The 25230-nt window shown below is 40.1% G+C and overlaps 1 protein-coding gene across 1 annotated transcript in view; it reads right to left on the bottom strand.

The window, feature by feature from the left end:
• Positions 1–934: 934 nt before the first annotated feature.
• Positions 935–25230, bottom strand: part of LOC308583297 (uncharacterized protein) — a 61349-nt gene continuing 37053 nt past the window's right edge. The window contains exons 13-19 of the mRNA XM_081187111.1: positions 23635–23820; positions 17698–18015; positions 12268–12468; positions 10012–10185; positions 8989–9231; positions 8017–8253; positions 935–2351 (exon numbers count right to left, since the gene is read on the bottom strand). Of these exons, the coding sequence (XP_081043237.1) occupies positions 2163–2351; positions 8017–8253; positions 8989–9231; positions 10012–10185; positions 12268–12468; positions 17698–18015; positions 23635–23820 (1548 nt within the window). The 3' untranslated portion in view covers positions 935–2162. The remainder of the gene's footprint in view (positions 2352–8016; positions 8254–8988; positions 9232–10011; positions 10186–12267; positions 12469–17697; positions 18016–23634; positions 23821–25230) is intronic.

Here is a 25230-nt window from a genome sequence, read left to right as displayed (position 1 = left end):
ACAGCCACAGACTCAAGGGCTGGCTGACAGGACAACCATAATTCCCCAGGTTGGAGGAAGGGCTAGCATATGGCACAGCCACTAATTGCTTTTGCCATATGCCCCTTCCCTGGCTTGTGCTTCCATACCTCTCCTTGTCGAGAACCACTGAAATTAGGTTGGCCCCTGCTCTCCCTAGCTCCTCTCTCCAAGGTACATCCTACGTCTCTTCATTTAAAAACAACAAAACCCCGCAATTTTAAAGCACACACTTTAAAAGCAGTTAAAAATAATTCAAAACACTTTAAACAGGGCAATAAAAACAGCAGCAGAACCCGCCAGGCCAGGTGGGAAAGGCCTGTAAAGCAGGAAGCAGGTCCTCCAGGACTCAAAGCAAAAAAAGCTGCATCCCCCTCTGTTCTCTTTCCCAGTTTCACAGCCAGTCACATCTGAATACATGAACGCCAAGAAACCATAACAGAACAGCTGACTTGGTAAATGTCTAAACTGCTGCACCAACTTCTAAGTGGCACCGAAACTTAAAATTGCTAGGTCAATTACTGAAAACAAATTAGAACCACATGGTGTTAATTAGGTATTACTTAATGCAAAACAGATTCATTATAGAGTACTTAAATGGTTCTATTTGTTCTATTTCTTTTTTGCTTTTTCAACTATATGTATTATGGAAGAGGTGGTAAATCTTAAGAATATGGAGCATCATCATCAAAGTTCTGTAACAGAGCTGGAGAAAAAAAAACCTGGCATCATCTGTCTGTGGCTACATGGCAGCAAAACTAGAACTATTTATGGGTGGCGCCAGACAGAAAAGTGTTCCAGATTAACTAATCCAGAACAAATAATGCCCCGTTTCAATTTTAACCATGACTACCTCAAATTTTTAACTCCCAAATTTTATGCAGGTCTACTCAGACAAAAGTCCCACTAGATATGATGGGGTTATTGTCAAGTACATATTTATTCATTTTCAGTACTGTAGACCAATATAGCTGCTGTTCTGGAAAGCAAGTGAAAGCAACTCCCTTCTGACTTTACTGTACTGTATGCACACAAACTGGAGGGGTAAGAAAGGGAAAAGCAGAAATGGGAAGAGAGAAATTCTAACTGGAAGTCAGAATTGGGCAGCTTCAGAAAGCAGCAGGGGTTGCATAAAGTGGGGCTGGGATTGTAACTTGCACATCTGCGTCCATCTGTGAACAGTGCAACAGAGTGTTCTTTTGCAGCATTTCTTGTAAGCATTAATAGTTGAATGAGGTGGAGCTCTTGGATTCATCTCTTTTTGTTCTATTTTTTGTCCAAGGAATTCCGCAGCTGCAACTAATCTGTCATGTTATTCCCATTTGCTCTCAATTTATAAAACTGGTAACCTGTCATAAGAAATATAAATGAGGATACGTAAGAGGAGAATCAAAAATCCTGTTGAAGAGCTCTCTTTAAAAAAAATAAAAAAATCTTTGGCACAGTTTTTAGGATGTTCTTCATCTGTTAACTAAAGACAGTTGTAATGTGGCAGCTTGAGTAGAAAAAAAACAAAAGTACTGTAGTGGAGAACAGCTATTAAAAAAAAAAGACTGGAAAGAATGCAAACTGGGATGCCTTGGTGTGAAAGTGCTGAACTGATTATTGTGCCCAGCCAAAAGAACATGAATGACTTGTGGAATACTCTTATCTTTCGTTTTGCAAAACAAGGGCACTGACACATAAACTTGGATCCCAAGAAGGACTCATGGAACAGGGTTGGTGGAAAGGAACTTCTATGGCCCCTAAAATAAGGGGACCCTCTGTGGTGGGGTGACCTGCGGCAGATGAACTGATCAAAATTGGGCTCAGGCAGCGTCGATGAGCAAGGTCTCACTAATGGATGACAACGGTAATAATGTTCTTTCCATTTTTGATATCCAGTGCATAAGATGTTCAGCTGTAACAGAATGTTGTTTATTAAGATACTTCATGGCTATTGAACTTCACGGGTGTTGATCGATCTTCTGAAACGTATTACAGACATTTACATTTTTTTAAAAAGCACTCTCACTGTAGGCCCTCTATAATTTTATCACCAACATTCATTGTCAAATCCTGGAATATTTATACTAGCAAAGAGAAGAGGACCACCAGGACAGGAATTCTACTCAGTCCTCGTTACTGCTGCAAAGGGAACGTGTTCAGTGGAGAAGCTGCAATGATCCATCTTGCCTCACCGACATATCTTTGAAGCAGACACAGGGAACAAAGTGATGTGGATGGGAATGGATCAGCCCCTCTAGACGAGTAATTATTTCATAGTCAGGAAGAGCAATGGTGGCAATATTGAGACCCAGCATTCGGGAGACGACTTCTCTGAAGTCCGCCAGCTGTAAAAACAAAGGGGGGGGAGATTAAATTATATCTCATGTCTCCTCCTCCCATACCAATCTGTCCATGCCATAAGCATTTGAAGATCTTCTTAAATTCTCACGCCATTTATGTTAAGGTGGGTGGTGAGGCACCCTGCCAAGGAATGCAGGGAGTGTTCCTGGTGTCTGTTGTTATTTTGGGGCCAGAGGAAGATGGTTTTGCTTGTTTGCTGCCCTTTTAAGATGCTTGGGGTTTTATACCAATTTAAGTTTGAATGTTTTATGCTTCTGTTTTATTGCTATTGCTATTGCTATTGCTTTGTTTGTCTGAAAAGGCTTTTGTTTTCAATATTAATCCTAACAAAAAATAACACATTGCATAACGAAAATGTAAATGAACGTAAATGAATATAACCAAGATCATATTACAAAATTATAAGAATGTAAATAAGTTCTATGGATTATATATTGTCCTCAGCCTTATAATTGCAAAACGTAATAGGTAAGTGCTGGACAAAGTTCTATAAATTTAGTTGTTTGATGTCTTTTTTCTCTTATATAACATGTAAAATTGATTACTATTATTATGTTCCAAATCCTCTCAAGCCAAGCTAAAAATGATGATGCTTTCCACACTTTGTCTTTGGTCATTTTTAAAATAATTTAAATCTATTTCCAGGTCTAACTCTGGGACTGTATCTTGTAGATAATTCAGTAACAATATTTTTGAGTAATTTTTAATAGCAAATATCCATTCTTTTCTAAAATAATGATTTTGAATGGTAAACCAACATGTCTGAATTACTGGACAGTGTGTGTGTATACAATTTGCACATTGAACATTACATCTCCAGCACTTGTCGCCACAGTATATCCTAGAAAGTGCCACAGGGTTCTATCCTAGGCCCATTGTTGTTCAACGTCTTTATAAATGCCTTGGGTGAAGTCATCAAATTTACACATGACACCAAGCTGGAAAGGTAACTAAAGTTGCAGAAGACAGAATTGGGATTCAAGATGACCTTAACAAATTGGAGAACTGGGCCAAAACTATCAAAACCAATTTTAACAGGGACAAATATAAGCTTCTGCACTTAGGCAGGAATAACCCGCTGCATAATTCTATGATTCTATCCTGGGAACATGCAATATCTCTGCAACAAGAGTGCTACTATAAAGAAGTTGTTCTCTTCCTGTGGCTTTATGCTGAGCTCCAAATTGTTTTGTTCTGTCTGTGCTAGGAGAAAGGTTTTGTATTGCCATTTTTGTTGGGGGGTTGTTTTCGTTATTATATTTTGCATTTCTAATGTTGTATAATGCTTACTTTTGCAGAGAATTTTATAGATGGGTAGCCATAGAAATTTTAATGAAAACAATGATTATCGTCATAAAAAAGAAAGCTTACAATAATTTATAAAATGCATAGAATGTAAACTATGAAACAGAAAATAATTGCCTTTCTACTATAAAATCACACCAAGAAATGAACTCAATGTCACTAAAAAGCTTTACATGTCCTTTAAAAAAAAACCAAAGTGGGGTGTTAAAATCTGGCAGGGACTCTTTGCAAGGATGGAGAATCTTTTCTCTGTTGGTGGTTGTACTCCTTTGGGTGAGAGTATTTATTGGAAGATGCTTCATGCGGATGGTGAATGAAAGCCAGAAGTGGATGGAGACAGAGCCAATGGCGTTTAGCAATGTACTTGAGTATCACTGTCCAATGTGGTTTGCCAGACTTGGAGGCTACAGCAATGGCCCTTGACTTTCCACCCTCGCCCTATCTTTGCTGTCTCTCTGTCTCCCTCTCTCTCTCTCTCTCTCTGGATGGGACATGCGTGTGTGGATGGGTGGTGTATATGCATGTCTGTCTGTTGGGTGTGATGCAGTGGCTCTCTTTCTTTGTTACATAATACTGAATAAAGATTATAAATTAAAATAAATTATAATGAGGCATTATTGACCTGACTTTCACATACAGTGGTACCTCTGGTTAAGAACTTAATGCATTCTGGAGGTCCGTTCTTAACCTGAAACTGTTCTTAACCTGAGGTACCACTTTAGCTAATGGGGCCTCCCGCTGCTGCCGCTGCGCGATTTCTGTTCTCATCCTGAAGCAAAGTTCTTAACCCGAGGTACTATTTCTGGATTAGCGGAGTCTGTAACCTGAAGCAAATGTAACCCAAGGTACCACTGTACATGTTGAATTTATGGGCTTGGTCTATGCCACTTCATGCATGTAGGTACTCACATAAAACAATACAAAGTTGGAGTGGGACTTGTAAAACCCATCTAGTCTAAGTGCCTAAATGATGCAGGAAACCCAGAACTAGAGTATACCCAACAGGTGGCTGTCTAGCCTCTGCCTGAAGATGTCCAGTGTGGGAGAGCTCACCTCAGCAGAAATGCACATCTCCACAGAAAAAAATAATAATGTGGAAATCTAGCATGACTCAGTAAGGCTAGATCCTTGACATCTAGCTTTCTGTACAGAAAGGATTATTATTTTTTTGTATGAAAGAACAGTCAGTCATATGAGTCCTTGGATTTTATCTGAAATGATAAAACCCAGCTTCAAGGTTTACCACCTCCACGAAAAGTATTGAGTAGTCAGAAAGAAAGAAGGATGGATGGATAAATAAATATTCAGCTTAGGTTTTCTTTCCTGCTCAGTTCCAGGAAAAAAGCTGGAAGCGATTGTCTTCTGCAAAATATCCAACTTGAAAATTCAATAACTTTAAGTCAAAGCAGTTGAGAAGGAATCTGAAGTTCTGTTTATTTTATACTGCAACCACACATTAAATATTACACACTTCATTGCATGACTTGAATCAATGTCAAAATATATTCAGATCTTTGTGGTTCATTGTGTCCAAAAAGGTCTTTTTCCAAATGCTTACAATTGTTTGTGCTCTTTAATCTGGTGTTATTAGAATAGGTGGCATTTGATGCAACAGATTGCATTATCCTTGTTTTGAGAATAAAGACAAGCTGTCAGGAATCTGCCAAAGAGCAGTGCTATTATCAAATGAAGTGCTTTCTATAAATCAACTACTTTTATTCATGGAAAAGGGCAACCACTTCTATTCTATGAGTGCTGTGCTATACTGTGTGAGCAGTTTAATCTCAAAGCTTTTGTATAAAATGCAGAAGCCACTCTGGCTATGAAGGTGTAAGGAAGGTCTGTCCAATATTTTGTGGGCCCTGGGAAGAGGCTTCTTCAGAGCAAAACAGAAGAGGCTTCCCTGGAACCCCTTCAATTATCATTGGACTCCAACTCCCATCAGCCCCACCCAACGTGGCCAATGGTCAGGACTGAAGGGAGCTGTAGTCCAACAAGCTGTGGAGAGCTTGGAGGGAAGGAAGGTGAGGTGCTTACATCTACTCTGAGGCCATTTGAGGTGGAATGATTGTGAGAGAGCAACATTAGCTGGGGAAATAAATAGCTCTGGATGAAGAACAGGAAGAACTGAATGCTTATTGTTTCACATGGAACCAACACAGCCAGTACACTGATCACTATGATGCCTGATTGCCAACTAGTCCCCTGAGAGGTCTATTGAAAAATCCTTTTTACACGTAAACCCCTAAAGAGTAGTCAGTGCTTTTATATTTGTAGCCAGTGCCATCAGTATAATTACCAATATACTGACTCAATGAAGTTTGGAAGTAAGATAGCAATTATGTATTTTATATACAGAAGCCTTTAAGACATTATACAGCATCCACCCCACAAATTTGTGATCTCCACAGCTCAGGGGGCGTTTGAGTGTGAGAATTTGTGTAAAAAGAGTTGGACTGGCAAATTCTTTTTGGCACTGGCTACCTTAACAGACTTGAACTGGACCTAACGGTCAGGGGTCCCTTTACCTTTATCTTGAAATGTAGTGATGTATTGAAGTGAGAGCTGATCGCTGAAGAATTGATGCTTTTGAATTATAGTGCTGGAGGAGACTCTTGAGAATCCCATGGACTGCAAGAAGATCAAACCTATCCATACTTAAGGAAATCAGCCCTGAGTGCTCACTGGAAAGGACAGATCCTGAAGCTGAGACTCCAATACTTTGGCCACCTCATGAGAAGAGTAGACTCCCTGGAAAAGACCCTGATGTTGGGAAAGATGGAGGGCACAAGGAGAAGGGGACGACAGAGGACGAGATGGTTGGACAGTGTTCTCGAAGCTACCAACATGAGTTTGACCAAACTGCGGGAGGCAGTGGAAGACAGGAGTGCCTGACCATGGGGTCACGAAGAGTCGGACACAACTAAACAACTAAACAACAACAACAACAACTACCTTGAAATGGCATAAATAATACACTAGTAAAAAAAGAAGTCTTCTTTCACTTATGGAGTTTAACTTTTTGTAAACTAAAGAGTATTTTTTAAACTCACACCAAGAAAAAGGAATATGACATTTAAAGCACACACCCGAAATTGCTTCAGATACCAAGTTGCTAAGTGGTAGATGAAGGGAACGCTGGTAGATGAAGGGAACGCAGTGGATGTAGCCTACCTTGATTTCACCAATGCATTCGACAAGGTGCCCCATGATATTCTTGTAAAGAAGCTGGTAAAATGTGGTCTTGACTATGCTACCACTCAGTGGATTTGTAACTGGCTGACTGACCGAACCCAAAGGGTGCTCATCAATGGTTCCTCTTCATCCTGGAGAAGAGTGACTAGTGGGGTGCCACAGGGTTCTGTCCTGGGCCTGGTCTTATTCAACATCTTTATCAACGACTTGGATGATGGACTCAAGGGCATCCTGATCAAATTTGCAGATGACACCAAACTGGGAGGGGTGGCTAACACCCCAGAGGACAGGATCACACTTCAAAACGACCTTGACAGATTAGAGAACTGGGCCAAAACAAACAAGATGAACTTTAACAGGGAGAAATGTAAAGTATTGCACTTGGGCAAAAAAAATGAGAGGCACAAATACAAGATGGGTGACACCTGGCTTGAGAGCAGTACATGTGAAAAGGATCTAGGAGTCTTGGTTGACCACAAACTTGACATGAGCCAACAGTGTGACGCGGCAGCTAAAAAAGCCAATGCAATTCTGGGCTGCATCAATAGGAGTATAGCATCTAGATCAAGGGAAGTAATAGTGCCACTGTATTCTGCTCTGGTCAGACCTCACCTGGAGTACTGTGTCCAGTTCTGGGCACCACAGTTCAAGAAGGACACTGACAAACTGGAACGTGTCCAGAGGAGGGCAACCAAAATGGTCAAAGGCCTGGAAACGATGCCTTATGAGGAACGGCTAAGGGAGCTGGGCATGTTTAGCCTGGAGAAGAGGAGGTTAAGGGGTGATATGATAGCCATGTTCAAATATATAGAAGGATGTCATATAGAGGAGGGAGAAAGGTTGTTTTCTGGTGCTCCAGAGAAGTGGACACGGAGCAATGGATCCAAACTACAAGAAAGAAGATTCCACCTAAACATTAGGAAGAACTTCCTAACAGTAAGAGCTGTTCGACAGTGGAATTTGCTGCCAAGGAGTGTGGTGGAGTCTCCTTCTTTGGAGGTCTTTAAGCAGAGGCTTGACAACCATATGTCAGGAGTGCTCTGATGGTGTTTCCTGCTTGGCAGGGGGTTGTGGTCTATTCCAACTCTTCTATGATTCTATGATTCTATGAAATGCCAAGAGCTGCTTATCGGTCATATTGTTACATACCTGTTTCTCTCTTTTCATCACTGCCTGTAGAGTAGATTTAAGTGTTCCCAGTTCACTGGTAACAGATTCCAGTCTGCTTTTGGCCTTCTCTTTATCTTCCTTTGCTTCACGCTCTATATCATGCAACTCTGATTTGACAGAGGTCAGCTGCTTCTCAGCCTTTGCCTTCATCTTTTCCAGTTTCTCTTGGGACTTGCTTAGATCTTCTATGGTTCTGTCCTGCTCCAGTGTCCTGATCTGTGAACAAATTCCAGAGTTGCCTCAGGAGGGGTGTAAACAGTAGGCTATCTAGCGCAAGGGGGTATAAAGCTAAACTACATAAGATGTGAGAGATCCCTGCTGAGATCTCTTGAGGTTTACATTTTTTATGTAAAAGCAGCCACTTTTGATTGCTGGGGTGCAGAGGATGGTGCGGTTAACCTTCTGCATGCCCTTGCACTGTTTTATTGATCTAAATCCTGCTACCCCAGATGGCTATTTGCCTTGTTGAATAAGACATTGTATATCTCCCCCCCCCCCCCGGAATAAATTGCAGCTTTGGCTGGGTGGGGGTGGTTCAATTAGAAAATGGTGTGAAGGGAAAGTTAAACTCCACTCCCCTTAATGTGGGGCTGAAAATGCATGCTTTGGAGTAATCAGATCCGGAGAGGGGGAGAAGCCAGCAATTAATCCGGGGAATTTCTACACAGGGTGTGTGCTCTACTGCCAAGGCCCTTGCCTACATTTACCCAGAAACAAGTGGTGCTGAGTAGACTTGTATAGACTTGTGTTATTAGCTACTAAGACATTAAGCAGAAGTCCAAGATTCGGAAGAACACAAATTTCTCAGCATTTCTAAATTGCTCTATTTTGCCCAGTACTCAGCATGAGCTGAACAGTTTTGGATACACATATGTAAAATTTAAACTATCCACTGGCATTTGTACACCTTTTGAGCATGGCTTAAAAGAGATAGGTATCATATTTCCCCACCTTCAGTTCGTTGGTGTCAGCCAGTTTAGCTTTCAGGTCTGTATTTGTTTCTCTTGCTAAGGCAAGTTCATTCTGTAATCTGTCCACCTTTTTTTGTAGTTTTCTGACCATCAGGTTGGCATCATCTCTTTCCACAGCCAGGGCTGTGCGCACTTGCTTCTCTTCTTCTAGCTGTGCTATCTTCTGACGCAAAAGTTTCATGTGTAGCTCTTTGCTGTCAAGCTGCTCTTTCTGAGTTCTCAACTACATTGAAAAGTTAAAAAGCAGTGAACACACATACACACGCCACAAAATCACACTTCACCGTGAAATGTAATGGTGAATATTTATTTATTTGCCACCCACAGAAAACATGAATGTTAACATTTTTTGCAAATGTTAGTGGGATCTTTGAAGGGCCGATCAGAAGGTGGACACTGACGTGGGGGCAGTGGAGATTTGGGTGACTGAGTGGAATGTGTTACTGTTTTAGGATGTTGTCTGAGGGTTTGCGTCTTTCTGTTCTTCTCGGGAGGCGGAGATTGCTTTTAAAACTAAGCTGCATTTAGGCAGCAAATCACTCAACAGAATGGCTGTTGTATGGTTGAGAAATGGGGCCACTAAAGCAATTGGGAATGACACTATGTAGTGATGAAGAATTCTTACCTGGACACTACGAAAGATATGACTGACCCCATAGCCTACTCATAGAGGAAACCATATTTTTCCCTCATACATGGTCCTAGTAATGATGTTCCCACTACCCTGGAATCTCTAAGAACTGTAACCTCCTATCCCAAATTTCTCTCTTTTGCTTCTGCTCAAAGGTCTGTCAAAAGTGATGGGGAGGATTTTGCCAAAAAGCTCAAGGCAGCATACATGGTTGTCACTCTCCCCCATTTTTATACTCACAACAAATCTCTCTGATACTGATCTGACACTAACTGCTAGAGTGACTACGCCATGCGGGTCTAAATAATCAGGCACTGCACTTTATTATGTTTTGAAAGGTGGTATTCTCAAATCTTGCTCCACTTTTCCTACCTTTCTTTGTAGATTGCGAGCCATGATCTTATTCTCAGTTAACGTGTCTCCTTCCAGTTTGATCAATTGGTCTGCACGAGCCAATACTGCATCCAACCTCATATCAAATCCAATATCTGCTGCCATTCTGTCAAGATTCATCTTTTCAGAAAGTTGATCCAGGAATTTAAGATACTTCAGAGAATGGGAAGAAATGCAGAAATAAATGAAAAGAGGCAACAAAAATACATTCAAAAAGGAAAAGTGCTTTCTTTTTCCCTAGTAGGTACTTTGATAATGTAATTATTTCTATACATAACTGGTGGAATTGAGGCAGGGTTCGTGTGCACAAAACAGGGTCTGCTTGGGTATAGGAAGACTTTATATCAAGACAGATTATTGGTCCATCTAGCTCAGCAGTTCTGAGCTGGCAGCAGTTCTCCAGGGTTTCACCTGGGGGATGTTCCCAGTCCTATTTGGAGATGTTGGGCATTGAACCAGGGACCTTCTGCATGCAAAGCAGATGTTGTACCACTGAGCTACAGTTCTTCCATATCTTCCCACTGGGCCAGGCAGCAAAAGGCCCTGAACCACTCAGAAAGGCTATGCTGGATGACATCGTGAACATGCAATGGTGGTGGAGAAAAACTGCTTCTTTGCCATCTTCACACCACAGGGTAGGTTCAATAATGTTTCTTATGTTTCGTTGGACTTGCCATAATTGGCATTTTAAGCTAGTTAGCAGTCACATAAACATAGACACTTTTCTTTAATAAGTGTAGCAGATGATCTAGCAATAACTTCCCCTAAATTCCATATTGATTTTTATCAGCATGCCTTCCCCCAAACACTCAGCCACCAGGGTCATATTACTTCAGCAAACATCCAGTTGAATGACCCATTCCCTCCCAGAGCCACAGTCACAGAATCATCTAGCAGGTGGGGGGAAATGTTGGATTTTGACCAAGCTGTCACTCCCCTGATTCATATGAGAAAATGACCTCCTGCAGACAGTTCTCTCTCAACACCAGGAAAGTCATTTAAAAAGCAACATGTCCTAAATATGTGTTTCTCACAGTAGGTGGTTTTGAAACTGGGGCCAAGGTTAGCTGGAAGGAGCCCGCATAACATGACCTATAAAGCAAATTAGCTAAGAGGCAATATGTGCAGGAAAGATCAGTTCTAAAAAGAAAAAGAAAAAGAAAGAAAGAACAGCTTGCTGGGATACATATTAGATTAAGCTACCGTATCAGAATTATTAAACGCAGAAGTTGAATTTATTTTCCTGTTGTTCCCATTTATACTATCACACCAATCATGTATATAGCACATTTTTAATGTGTGCAAATCAGAAAGCAAACAACAAAGGCTGTTCTGAATAACGCAGGTCATTGGTGTGTACCAAAAGCAACCCCCCTCCAAACAAATGTAAGTCTTTTAAAGTGCTACAAAGCTATTTTGTGTATTTGCTGTAACAGACTACTATGACTACATCTCTGGAGCCAAATTAACCAAGATGGGAAACTGCACCATCTTGCAGATCCTAAGAAATGCACTGGATTTCTTTTCAAGCTTTGCTCCTAAAATTAGCTTAGGTGGTTTGTCAGTAACTCTTCAATCTCATATTAAATATATTGTTTCATTTCCCCATTTCCCAACTTCTAGGCAGTTCCTGGAGAGCTTTACATAGTCAGTTTCCTTTAGAGTAGGAATGGGAAACCTCTCCAGATGCTCCACAGCCAGCATCACCAGCGGTGAGGGATGGTGAATGTTGTGGTCCAGCAACATCTGGAGGGCCACAGGTTCCCCATCCCTAATTTAGAGGCCCAACTCCTTAAGATTCTTGGTTTAGTAATGTGTATAACTTTTACATTACTAGGATATTGCAGGTTGTAGGTACGGAAACAGTCATGCAGCAAGCAGTGCTAATCTAAACACCCAAGCACCCCATGAAACATCAGCCACTTTTCTCAGCTAGCTTTGAAACTCAAAACTAACTCCTTTTTCTCTGGGCAAATGTAAAAGTTATCCTTTGGGGTTCCTGGCAGTACTTGCAAGTGCAGTATAATGCAGTCGAAGAACCTTGAGCAGCAGTGGTCAGCTACATGAGTTATTCTGATGACTGGAAATGGTCAAGCTTACTGAAAGAATTACTCATTCATCAGAAGATGTTTATAATAATATGATCGAACCAGCATATTGGAACATGAATTCTGTTGCATTTGGGGCTCTCTCTCTAGCTACCCTTGTGCACATACTATGAATAGAAGCTATTACTTTTTGTTTCTCGAGCTTCAAAGCATCTCGTATCACGTCCCCAGATACCAGCTCTGCTTCCAGACACATCAATTGATCGTGAAGTGTCTCAGATTTGTTTTCTGCTTTTCTGGTCCTCTGCAAAACTTCCTGGTGTGATACAGCCTGAGTCTCCAGTGCCTCAGTCAGTTTAGCTATTTGGCTTTCAAGCTGGGATACCATCTAAGGGGGGCAGGAGGAGAAAGCAAACTAAAGTCAGAGGCTGAGCTTGAAACTAAACTGTGGTGCAAGAGAGGCATTGCCAAACTTTCAGAAATAGATTACACAACAAATAAGCATATGACAACTAGCATTTTAACACTGTATTTGAATAAATAACAAATAGCTATTTCAAGCCTGAGATTGTTTGCCAACCAGCTCTTAATTATGTATTTGATTACTTGATTGTAATACAGACAGATGACATCTTATATTGCCAATCAACCATCACTGAACCATCACTGGAATTTGCAGTCTTATAGATCAGGTTTCCTCAGACTTGGCCCTCCAGATGTTTTTGGCCTACAACTCCCATGATCCCTAGCTAGCAGGCCCAGTGGTCAGGGATGATGGGGATTGTAGTCTCAAAACATCTGGAGGGCCGAGTTTGAGGAAGCCTGCTATAGATTGTGCCAGGCTGATTCAGTGTGCCAAGCACATACAAAACTTAACTAATGGGGATCTGTCTTACATGGACTTCTCCAAATCAGAAGTCCTTCTCAGAAACAAAAGGCTGGGTGGGGATGAGAGACAGATAGAAGAGTAACAGGCTTTGGACCACAGTTTGTGGCAGGCAAGCTGGACAATGAACTAGGTTTCAAATTGGACAGAAAGACCACATACCAATAAAATATGACAGGCCGTGGTGTGAGAAGCCAGTAAGACCACGCTCTGGCCAAATAGCCAGGAACAAGGGTGGGATCTATTAAACTGTAGAACTTGAAAGCAGCTGAGGCATGAGGCAAGCAATAGATTGACTTTTGGAATGAACTACTTAATATATTTTTAAAACATATTTGACATTAAAACAGGAATGCTTTTAAGACATGCATTTTACGCTGACTTAAAACAAAAAACCTAAAACCAGGGTAACCAAAGCCAAAAAAACAGACTAAACCCTATTATGCAAGCCTGTATAAATGATTAAAATGTGTTTTAACTGTTAACTTTACAAATCTTCCATTAGACTCTTATAATTAAGAGTATTAGATTCCACTCACCACATTAATAAGATGGTTTAAATTTAATTGTACTTCTCTGTAGTGGCTTAGGTATTTATTTGTACAGTTTTAGCTCCATTCTCAAAATATTGTTAAATTGTGTTCCTGATTAGCAGATGTAAACCTCGTGTTTGCAAGCTGGCCTGATTTTGCAAGCATTTATGTGCACAACTTTTCCACTGCCCGCTTCAGCACTTAAAGGTTGCAACATTTCAAATACAAACGAGTTGTGTTACCCGAGACTGAGGCACACAGGGTAAAGGTTGTATATAAATGCTATGAAACGCAAACAGCAACAAAGAGATGCAAACAAGTGAGCCGCACAGTTGAAAACATCAAGCCAAGCAATAATAAGGCACAAACCAAGCCAGCTGTTCCTAATGGAAAGATGGAAAAACCTGGCAATCCACCACCCAACCAGGGAATGTGGGTCATCGTCCCCCCCCCCCTTTAGGGCCATTATGTAAAGAGATAGGGCAATGGAGTAATCTCCTTCAAATAACAGCCTAAACAAGGGCACAAAGTAAATGACAAAAGTCTATTAGCAAATTTAGTCAAAGCAATTAAAAATTAATGCTGTAACTTTTTAGTTTTGGTCAACAGGACAGTAGGGAAAAAGTCATATGCCAGCTTCCTGTAAGACTTAGTGAAGGCCAGAGATCAGGCAGGGTAAGAACCTTGCAGCTTCCCATTGGCTCTCTGACTATAGCCTAATGTAGCAAAATGGATTTGGTTATTGAATTTTTTTGGTGAGGAATGATGAAAGAATTGAAGCTTTGAGGGTCATCTAAACAAAGTGACAGCAGCAGTGGGGTGTTATTTGTTCTCTACTTCCAGCACAATAATACAACCCGCCCAGAGTGCAGGCATTATGAGATACCACAAGAAGATTATTATATCATTTTAACCTTCTCAAAAATATAGGACCACATAGTTTCCAAAGCTTCCACATGCTAGATGACTTTACCACCATCCTACACTAGCTATTTTAAAATGTGGGCCTCAAAGCCTCACTTCTACCACCTCACCTGTCTCAATGAGTTGTTGGAATATAGGCAAAAATATTAGATAACTTATTTAATAGCAAAACCTAGAATTTCTGTGCGTTTAAAAATATATATTGTTTGAGCCTTGCACCTAAACACTACATGCTAGATTTGATTTTACACTCTTTTTTTTCTTTTTTTTCTTTTTTTTCTTTTTTTTTTTTTTTTGAAGAGGCCAGCAGATGATCGATCAAGTATAAGTGTATCTGCACTCCAGCCAAAAAACCTGATAGCACTTCCCTTGGAAAAACAAGTTTGGAGTATGCTCAAGTCTTTTCTGACACTGTTATCTCAGTTCCTGACCTTCAAATAGGAACTCTCCAGAGGCTGAAGTGCACTCTTCCTTATTGACAGACATCATTCTGGGGCCATGTAAGCAGGACAAATCTGTACTATGTGCTTGTCTAAGGCTAACTTTTCTTCAGTAAATCCACTCAGTACTTTTCCATCTTTGCTTTCACTGAGAGTGGCCATTTCTATATGGACAAGTATGCACCCTACTTTCTGTGGTAGCCCGAAATGTTTCTGCCAAGCCCACTTGTACAGCATTTCATGAGCCATGGCTCAGAATCCTTCTGGAAAACCAAACCCAACAATCTCATCTCCATTCCAAACAAAAGGGTGCTCTAACTTCCCAGCCACCTGCTACCACAAGTCCCAAAGTTTTGTCTCTTTTATCAAAGCTATTCTTGCCATGAGGATATCACTGAAATTCTAAAAGATCTTTCCACTCAAAGGTAACATTTATAAGCTATTACTACATGGAGAGTTATCCCCACCTCACCAGCAGCCTCCACGACATGGAGTAGGAATAGCACCGCCATTGCAAGAGTAACATGCTCTACTCCAATCATCATCACTCCTGCCTCAAGGGGTTCATTCACCTGCTCATTTTCCAATTTAAAATATAAAGGGTTCTCGAACTTTCTAGCCCCAGGACCCACTTGAGACAGTTGAAAGTACTAAGGCCCACCAGTCACAAAATGATGGCAGGTGAAGGTAGAGTGGTACGGTGGAGCAGCCTGTTCAAGCCAGCCAACCTTCAAGACACCTAGGTACTTCAGCTAATTTGCCGGATTCCTCAGTGAACTCCCCACTGGCGCTTTTCTTGACCATAGATAGCTATGTATCTTAGGTAACCTCCACCTAAGTCTAACACAATGTATAAGGCTACTCAGAAACTTCAGTTAGTATAAAGCAGGGGTGTGGCCTGCAGGGCCTCCCCGTACAGCTTGCACCTCCCTCTGCAGTGTCAACAGAAGTGGTTTTCAAGCCAGAGAGAGAGAGAGAGAGAGAGAGAGAGAGAGAATTGATGGATGTGTGTGCATGTATTAGGGGTGCAGTAGATGTGGACGACACCAATTTTTGGCTCCTGGCCACTGTGGACATGCAGTGTCCAACAGATATCCCATATTTTTAATGTATGATATTTTAGTGTTTTTTGGTTTCTATGGAAGCCGCCCAGAGTGGCTGGGGAAACCCAGCCAGATGGGCGGGGTACAAATAATAAATTATTTATTATTATTATTATTATTATTATTATTATTATTATTATTATTATTATATACAGCACCCCTGAAGAGTCGAAATGCTTCTCCACCCTTAGTGCAAAAACATGGAAGCTAAATTGTTTCCTGGATTAACTGAATAAAACACCAGTCACAACTAGTGCTGATACTGTTATTTTAACTCAATGCATTTTCAACTGGAAACTACTCTGAAAGTCTTACAATAAGCAAATATTCACTTTGGGTGCTGCACCACATGATATACTACTCAGATGTAAGTTTCATTAATGTCAGTGACTCTTTCTCTCAAGTAAGTGGGTATACACTGCAGTGCAAGGCTGAAATCAATGGGATTTACTTATGAGTAGGATTCTGCTGTGACAGCTATAAAGATTAATTAATATGGAGACCCATAATAAATTTTTAAAAAGTCACAGGAGGAGCAAAAGTTGATAAAATTCAATATTGCTGTTATTACTTGATTTGTGATTTCACTCTGAGATCTCCCACTAGCAATAAATTGAAATGAAAGGAAATTATACCATCAATATACACAGTTCTGCTCAGTCACTGAGTTCCAGTTCAGCGAAATTTTAACAATAAAAAGCAGCCTTGCACAATATACAGATGGACAGGCCTCCCAAAAGTGAAACTGATCATTTTTATTCCTAATAACTCACCTGACAGACTTAAAATTTTGCCCATAATTTGCCTGTTTCATTTTAAAATGCCGCACATGAAGTCTTCAAAGACAGGGAAGAGTGGGCTCTGGAAGTTTTGTCAACAGTTATGGAACCAATTCTTATCAGTAATGAATGGGAATTTAAGAGACCAAACAAAAAGATAATGATGAAAAAAGAGAATGATTGAGTATTGTGGTGGGATATGCTGTTGCAACTTGAAATCTGACAGGGTTCATATATTCTGCAAAAGCCTTGTGATCTGGCAAAGCTCTGAACATCTAATGCTGTAATTCATGCATGCACATACTTTCATCATGAGTTTACATATCAAAATTCTCATGCAACAGAAAGGCCACAGGGCATAAATAATTTATGTGCATAGATTGTTTTCCACCGGAGGACTTTTCTTCATTCTACTACTACTATTTTTGAAGGCAGGCTCCATCCATGCCACTACTATGAGTGCCTGTTTGCAGCTCTGCCTCTCCCTAGTTAGATTGTTCTTATTTAGATCATCTCCCCTGCAATGGAAAAGAGGAAGGCTCTCTATTGTCAAGGAAAGTAGGCTCTGTGCCATACACCCAGGCTGGCCAAATATGCTCAGGCTGGCCAAATTGAAATGTTTAGGGCAGCAGCACTACTGCCAAAAAATGCATTCTCTGTGGACCTGTGGTCAGGGAAAGGATTGGATCAGCTTTGATTTAATTGGACATGCTTCTGCTATGGGGCTCTGGGATTGTCTGCAAAGTACCCGTGCTTACTTTCCGGGATGATGAGGCAGATGCTGTGGTGCTTAAACTCCAAAGCTGAAAGGCTTAGATTTGTTTGTTTCTTGTTGTTTTGCAAAGGGTCTATGCAGAACAAGGCAGCCAACACATGCAAGGTTTCAATTCACACAGAAAATAAGCTACAGAAAATCAAGCTTCTCAAGCAATCACAATAGACATCCACATACTGTTTTTTTGCTCTCCTCCATGCGGACCATTTCTCGAATTTTTTCTACAATGTCCTCCTCAGATTGACTGGCTGTAATGCAGCTGCTTCCAAGCAGGGTGATGATTTGCTCTTTAAAGGCATCGTGCAGACGCTTTTCAGCCCTGACCTCTTCCATGCTTGCTTTCAGGTTCTCTTCTTTCTCATGGCAACGTTTCTTTAGGTGGCTCATTTCCTCCTGCAAGACTTCCCAAGCCCTTTGACTTGCAGCCAGTTTCTCTTGGAGGGTTCTGATCTCCCTCTCGAGGTTCTGCTTAGCTGCTGTGGTGCTGCTCAGATCCTAAATAAAAGCCACAGCAATCATATTGTAGCCCCAATTTCCCTTTGCTATATTAATGCACAAGGTTTGCAGATTCTGCATTCAGGGTAATCAACATGAAGTTTAGGGGCCATGTCCACCGCTCACCACACTTTCCCCTTTGAACATCCATGATAAGACAATAAAGCACAGCACAACCTCGGAGAAGGGAATATTTGGGGATGCGGACCTGGGCTTGCTTGTCCTACTCTATGCCATTCATAGAAGTCTAGATTACATAATAATAATAATAATAATAATAATAATAATAATAATAATAATGAGAAAATATTTATATATTTCATAAAATGATGTAGTCCCACCTATAAATCACTAGATGACACCTACTTTTAATACCTTTAAGATTCTTACATACTTATGAGGATTCTCTGCCCCATCACAAACTCTCCATATCAGCTCAGAATGGCCTTCTGTGCACAGACGATGCTTTGGAGAGGCACTGTTGCAGTAGGGAGTCTAAAATTTAAGCAAGCGCCTGCGCACACACACACACAAAGTGCTTGGTTCTCATTCATACAATGTGCTTCCAAAACTCACTGCCTCAGAGAAAAAATACTGGCAAAGCAAAATTTTGGTGATATTTATGAAACGCTGTGGGAGTTTGGCAATAAAAACATTAGATGCTTGTAGACACAGAAACAAACTGTTTAAATTAGACGCAATCTATAAAAACAGCAATGGCTATTAATCCTACAAGTTTAATGCACCTTCTGATTAACAACTGGGAATAGGAAATACTTTTATTCTATGCAAAATGCAAGAATTAGGCAACCAGCTGAGTGCATGTTGAAAGGTTGTTCTGTTTTTTTTTATGACTTATCTGGTTCTGGATGCCAAATGGGAAGTAGAATGCTAGATTTGAAGGGTCAAGTTTATTTCCCTAATTATCCCAACTCTAAGAATAGATTCTTTATAAGAAGAATGAGAAGTGTTAAGTGCATACTTGTCACCACTCAAACCTACTCTAATTAGAGACGTCACATTCAACAAAATCTGCCTTTGTATATTTTGGCATCCTTCCATTTAATTTAATTTTCCTGCTACTTTTCTTAAAAGATCTTGGTGGGGAGGAATCTAATCCAGCGCCAAGAATTAAATTACTGATATTACAGAAAATTGAGGAAACAATTTCAGATTGCAATATTATTTCAACAAATGCACTCTTTCCTCATCGCAGGTGCAGCACAACATCGTTTAGAAACAAAGAGAAACAAATGGACAGATTCTTCCAACCACTCCTGTGAGTAACAGAAAACGTATGTTGCTATTCATATGCAAGGCCCAGAAAGCAGCCACGTCCCTCACACATGTTGGTGCATGTGGGGCACAGAGACTTTTTCCTATTTCTAAAGCTCATACAGAAAAGAAAGTTATAATCTGTGGTGCACTCTTTCATATTGGGGCAAGGAAGGACAAAATTAAGGTCAAATTACAATGATATTGGTTGGGATACAGCTTAATTTGAAATCTCTAAAGAAAAACAGGATGATTACAAGCAGCCATCCTGCATTTAATGAGAGAAAAACAAACATTCCAGATTACATTCGTTTCATTCTTTGATGAAGAACTGCAGACAGTTCTTGGCACTGTGATTCAAAGAGTGTACCAGAGAGGAAAGAATTCAAAGAGAAGAACGGCTGATAAGAAGCCTGAAAGAAACATCATCTGAGGAAGGACTGAAGGAGCTTGGTGTGTCTCTCCTAGAGCAAAGCAAGATTTTCAAGCATTTTGTAAAAGATGCAAGAAAGGAAGCAACAAAAAACTGTTTCTCAGAACCACGGAGGTGGGGAGGTTTAAGAGGGGACGACAAGCAAAAGCAATGACAGGGAAACTGATTTAGATCAAACAATTAGGAAACGTTTCCCAACTATAGAAGAAAGTTAACAGAAAGCTGTGGCATTTTCTGGTTTTCAGGGAGACTAGAGAGGCAGACATCCATTGCAGGCGAAAGAATCAAAATGGGGGAACCAGAGTCCCTTCTGCATTTTGTGGGTAGTGTCCAACGGCTTCCATCCACTGCAGAATGTGTCAGTGCAACCAGGCAAAGAGGAATTTTTCAGTTATTCCCTCCTCTCTGCAGACCCCTGTGCCCCTAGCAGATGTAGGGGAGGCACAGGGGGCTTCAGAGGAAACAACAATTTTCCAAAAATTGCCTCCTGCCCCAGTTCTGCTGATGAATTCCTTCTATTTTCTGCTGGATACTACCTTATGGTTTTCAGAGCTAATATCCATAATGCTCAAAAAGGCAAGGAAAGCAGAGATATCCTAGCATCCATGTTTACTGCATGCAGTGATATACATACTGGCAAGAAAGTATACGTGCTACTTTACAGGAAAGCCCCTTACAGCAAAATTCACCAATTCTCAAAAAGTGACCCACACTTTCAAGTTATAATGTGATCTCCTACTTCAGAACAGCCTTCTAATCCAGCCTATCCAGTGCTAAGGAGTAAGTTTTCTTTTACTAATTTCAAACTTCAGTTAACTATTTTTGTAGCACCCGTTATTAATTATAACTCAGACAGCAGCCTTTGCCTAACAAGCAATATGTTCATTTGTTTGTGGCACAGCTTTTCTGCTTGTGACGTGAATTAATTATCCACAGTTAAGTGCATCTAGCACAGTAAACACACAGTACACAGCTCACAGGATCCAGTAGCTTAACAGTGAACCTGAAAGAGCTGAAACACTCAGGTCCTTCTTGACTTTACTTCCAAACTAGAAAACTATTGTTACTGTAAACCATGTCCCTTTTCGTTCGTGCAATGGCCCATTTGAATACTATAAACCTATAGTTTGTCAAATATCAGGAATGAAAACTCAGTTCAACTATGATTTACGATCCTACTTTGTGGGTGAACTGTGATTTACATGAAGCATAGGTTGCTTGGCTTGGATGGAATGCCAAACTATGGCTTGCTATTAAACCGGAAGTGAAATGGCAAAGTAGTTTGTACAAGCACATTTGCAAGCAGTATTTATTTATTATAAAAATTTCTATGACAGTTATGTGAAGATTCCATAGAATTATGTGAACTGACCCTTGGAAATGCTTTTAGAGAAACTAGATATTAATTCAATACAATGTAAAAGGGAAGCGGGGAGTGATAGTACCGCCTTTGAGGTTGGAACAGGTCTCTGTATAAAAAAAGGATTTTAAAAAAAATATATGTCCCAAGGAGCAACTGAAGATTTATAAATTACTTCAAGTTCCTTTTTGACAAAGTTTTCAGATACTCTGGGGTAAAAAATCCCAAGGAAACAGAATTATTATTTTTTATAACTTGAATTTTTGTCCCTTATTTAAACAAAGAAAAAGTGACATTGGCAATGGTCTAAATGGCAGCTATCTACCCTCTGTCCAAATGAAAATTGTTCCTAAATTATTATTCTTGTTTCAGGTTCTTCCCATGACACTTCATCTCGTCAAAGCTGTTACAATGATCTTGTATTTTTAAAAAGAGACCAAAATTTGCAATGACATTATACAAAACCAGATAAAGGGGAGTGGGGGCTCCTTTATTTAAATCTATACTGCACAGTGTTTCACACACACCAATTAGCCTTTATCATGATGAAGGCAAGAAAATATCAGTTGAAGATAGAAGAAGATATGTTGAATCAATTTCCATTATCAAGTTTCACCCAGTTTCAATTCTTTAAAAAGTCATTGTTGCTGTCTTGACTGTTTTAATGGTTTTCTTATTTTTTAATAGTTTTTTTAATTGTTCTTACCTGCCCCAAAATCACGTATGGTGAAGGGTGGGATCTTATAGGTGAGTGGCTTGAATGCAAGTGTTCAAAACAACTGATATATTAAGATCTGATCATGTTTCCAATATCTCATGAAATAAAACAAAATGTTAATATTTGACAAATAAGTCACTGCCGTATTCTCCATTGTGGTTTTGGCAGGCAGTCTATGCTTACAAAACAGACTTTCCAAAGGGCCATATTCCTTCCTTTACAACAATTCCTAAGTGCACCACAGTTCCTGTAAACATGTGTGACATCTATGCTGAACATTTTAAAAGGGCTTGAATTGAGTGACATAACTGTACAAGAGATCTGGGAAGTTCCATGACCACCAACCCCAAAAGCAGTGTTCTTACTTCAATCCAAATCATTTATCAAATGTGTTCCATGATTTCATAAGTTGTATGTCTGACCACATCCCTTAATAAAGAACATATTTGTTCCTCTAAGTACTATCACCAACAGTATAGAAGTTTCGGGACTGTATTGAGTTCAGCTGAGATGTGATCTGATGCGTGCCTTGTGTTTTTTGACAGAATCTATATTTTCTGGAAAGCCAATATCCCACAAAGGTCTTGTTGTTATGCAAGTTAAACGTGACTGAGTTCCATTGTTTACCATTAAAGTTTTCAGACAAAACATAAGTTTAACTTTATATTTTGATGTACTCCTGAAGTGTTTTCAACAAGATTCATGTGACATGTTTATTGTTCCTTTTAAAAAAGCATTAACTCATTTAATGATGCATTTTAAAAGCATTTACCCATTTAAGATCTATTAGATAAATCAGCCTTTAATTTAAGCCAGATCAGCTGAGTGACTCATGATCTTTTCTCTTTGCTCACCTTCTCATATCTAATGCTTGCCTGAACATCTGTTTCAGTAACTCTTGAACTCTTCCTGCACCGAGAACCACTACAATTTTGTGCGGACAATCACATTTGCTTACCTTATTACCATTACATGACCAGTTGCTTGAATGGCTTCTGGATTAAAATCCAGTTGCTACAGCTGTCTTTTGTAGCTGCAGTCAACCAGTTTGGGGTTTTTGTATCTGAATCAAAAAAATCAAAACGAGGTACCCCAGTTCGCAATGACCCATACAGAGATGGAGACCAGAGGCAGGAAAATGATTCCCATCTGGAACCTGTGCATATGTTTGTGTGTATGTGCTTACTTCAGTGTAACAGCTGCCCCTGATTACAGTTGCTTGTTTAGCAGGAGAATTTAGAAACTTATCAATTTTTAAATGTCATCTGGCAGCTCTTTCACTGTAAGACGGAAGCTGCAAAGAATCAGGGACACCTGCAGTTGGTATATGCCAAAACAAAGAAATGTCTGTGTCCTTAAGTACAAAGTTTTTAAAAACAAATGGACAGTGTGAGGGGGTCTGATCTGGATTGAAACCCAAGTATGGAGAGTAGGGAAGCTTCAACTCATTTTCTCCTGCTATGTTCCTGATCTGAATTTGGATCGAGAACAAGGGTTAAAGAGTTAAAGCCCCTCTAGGATTCCAACTTTCCTAAGGAAAAAACTCCCATTCACATCAATGAGACTTTTTCTCCCCACATGGAAATCAGGCATGGGGCTCCAAGTTCAGATAGGGACCATTGTGAAGCGCAAAAGGTTAACGCCCTATATGGCAATTTGTCTATTAAAAATGCTTGCACTTGTCTAGTCTGATTCTAAGAAAACATTTTGTCACATATACTTCTCTCTCCATCCCCAAACTTGTGACAAGTGACCACCTACCTCTCTTCAAAGTACTGTAAGCCTTTGCATAAAGACTCGATGCCCCACAACAGAAAAATGAAAAAGACTTACATTACTTAACTTGTCCATGTCTTGACAGCAGGATGCTGCCTGCCTCTGTTCTTTGCTCAGTTCTGAGACGAGCCTCATGATGGTTTCTCTATTTGCTTTTGACTCCATGTCATGAACATTTGTGGTCTCCTGGAGTGTGGCAATCTGTCTTTTTAGTACTTTATTTTCTTCGTGCATGTCACTGATCTGGAAGCATGGAAGCTAGTTAAAAACCCCTCCCTGGTTTATGCACATTTAAATACTCTTGCTTATCAAATTATAATTATTTTCTTTTAAACTAAAGCCATGATCCAATCACAGTTAAACTCTTTCAAGTAATACAAATGCTTTCTGCCATAACCTAAACAACCTTACAGCTCTGTGCTATTGCTATTCCGTGGGTCTCACAACATAGATATTTACACATTACTGGGCCACATCTCACACATCCTAAAGAATATCCTAAAGAATAACCATTTCTGGATAAGTATGAAGCATTGCTTTGATCAGGTATGCTATATCCACTTGCTGGGTTTACTACCATAATTACATCCCTTTTCAAGGTTGACAGTTTCTCTACCTCTTGGGCATCGAGCTGTAAAGCAAGGTTAAATGTGTGGTGGTGGTGAATATGTTTTTTTTAAAAAATAATAATGATATTTATTAAAGTTTCAGAAAAAGTTACAAAAATAAGAATAAGAAAAATAAAGAAAAAATAAAGTACAAAATACAAAAAAATAAAAACAGTTAAATACAAATCAATCTTTCCATGTCTTGTCTTTCATTTACTTGTTTCCCTGACCTCCTCACACCTCCCTTTTTTGTATTCCGGTTCAGTTAGTTAATTCAGCAAATCCTTTCCCTCTTTGCTTTTATCTTAATCCTTTATCTTAATGTATTATAACTTTAGATTCTCACCTGTTAACAATCCATTTTTACATACTCCTTTGTAACATTGCTGCTAAAACCACTTAACTTCATTCCAACATCATTCTAACATTCATTAATTTTGCAGTATTTCTGTAAATAGTCTTTAAGGTGGTGGTGAATATGGAAGAACCTGTCTTATGTCAAGAAACATTGCAAGGAGCTTGCTTAGGGCCAACCACCTATAAAATGCTAGATTGTGCTCTACAGCATTGCTCCAGTCTTAGGTCTTTTGCTGCTTTCATTATTACCATACATATTAACCACTGGAATACCTTTACCACTGGCTTGTTTCAGGGGGACAGGATTGTTTGGGTGCATTTGGCTATCAGAATTATATTACCTTGGAAATGTGCTTAGCAGGCTATATTGGGCTCCTTCTGAATGCCTAGGAAAAGGAAGAGCTATCATTAACGTATTAAGGTAATAAGGTAATTAAAGTAATAAGGGGTATGTAGTAGAATGTAGTAGGGGGACGCGGGTGGCGCTGTGGGTAAAACCTCAGCGCCTAGGACTTGCCGATCGCATGGTCGGCGGTTCGAATCCCTGCAGTGGGGTGCGCTCCCGTTGCTCGGTCCCAGCGACTGCCAAGCTAGCAGTTCGAAAGCACCCCTGGGTGCAAGTAGATAAATAGGGACCGCTTACTAGCGGGAAGGTAAACGATGTTTCCGTGTGCTGCTCTGGCTCGCC

Source organism: Podarcis bocagei (genome assembly GCF_964188305.1).
Source record: "Podarcis bocagei genome assembly, chromosome: 3".
Lineage (NCBI taxonomy): Eukaryota > Metazoa > Chordata > Lepidosauria > Squamata > Lacertidae > Podarcis > Podarcis bocagei.
This window is presented reverse-complemented; position numbering and strand designations above follow the sequence as displayed.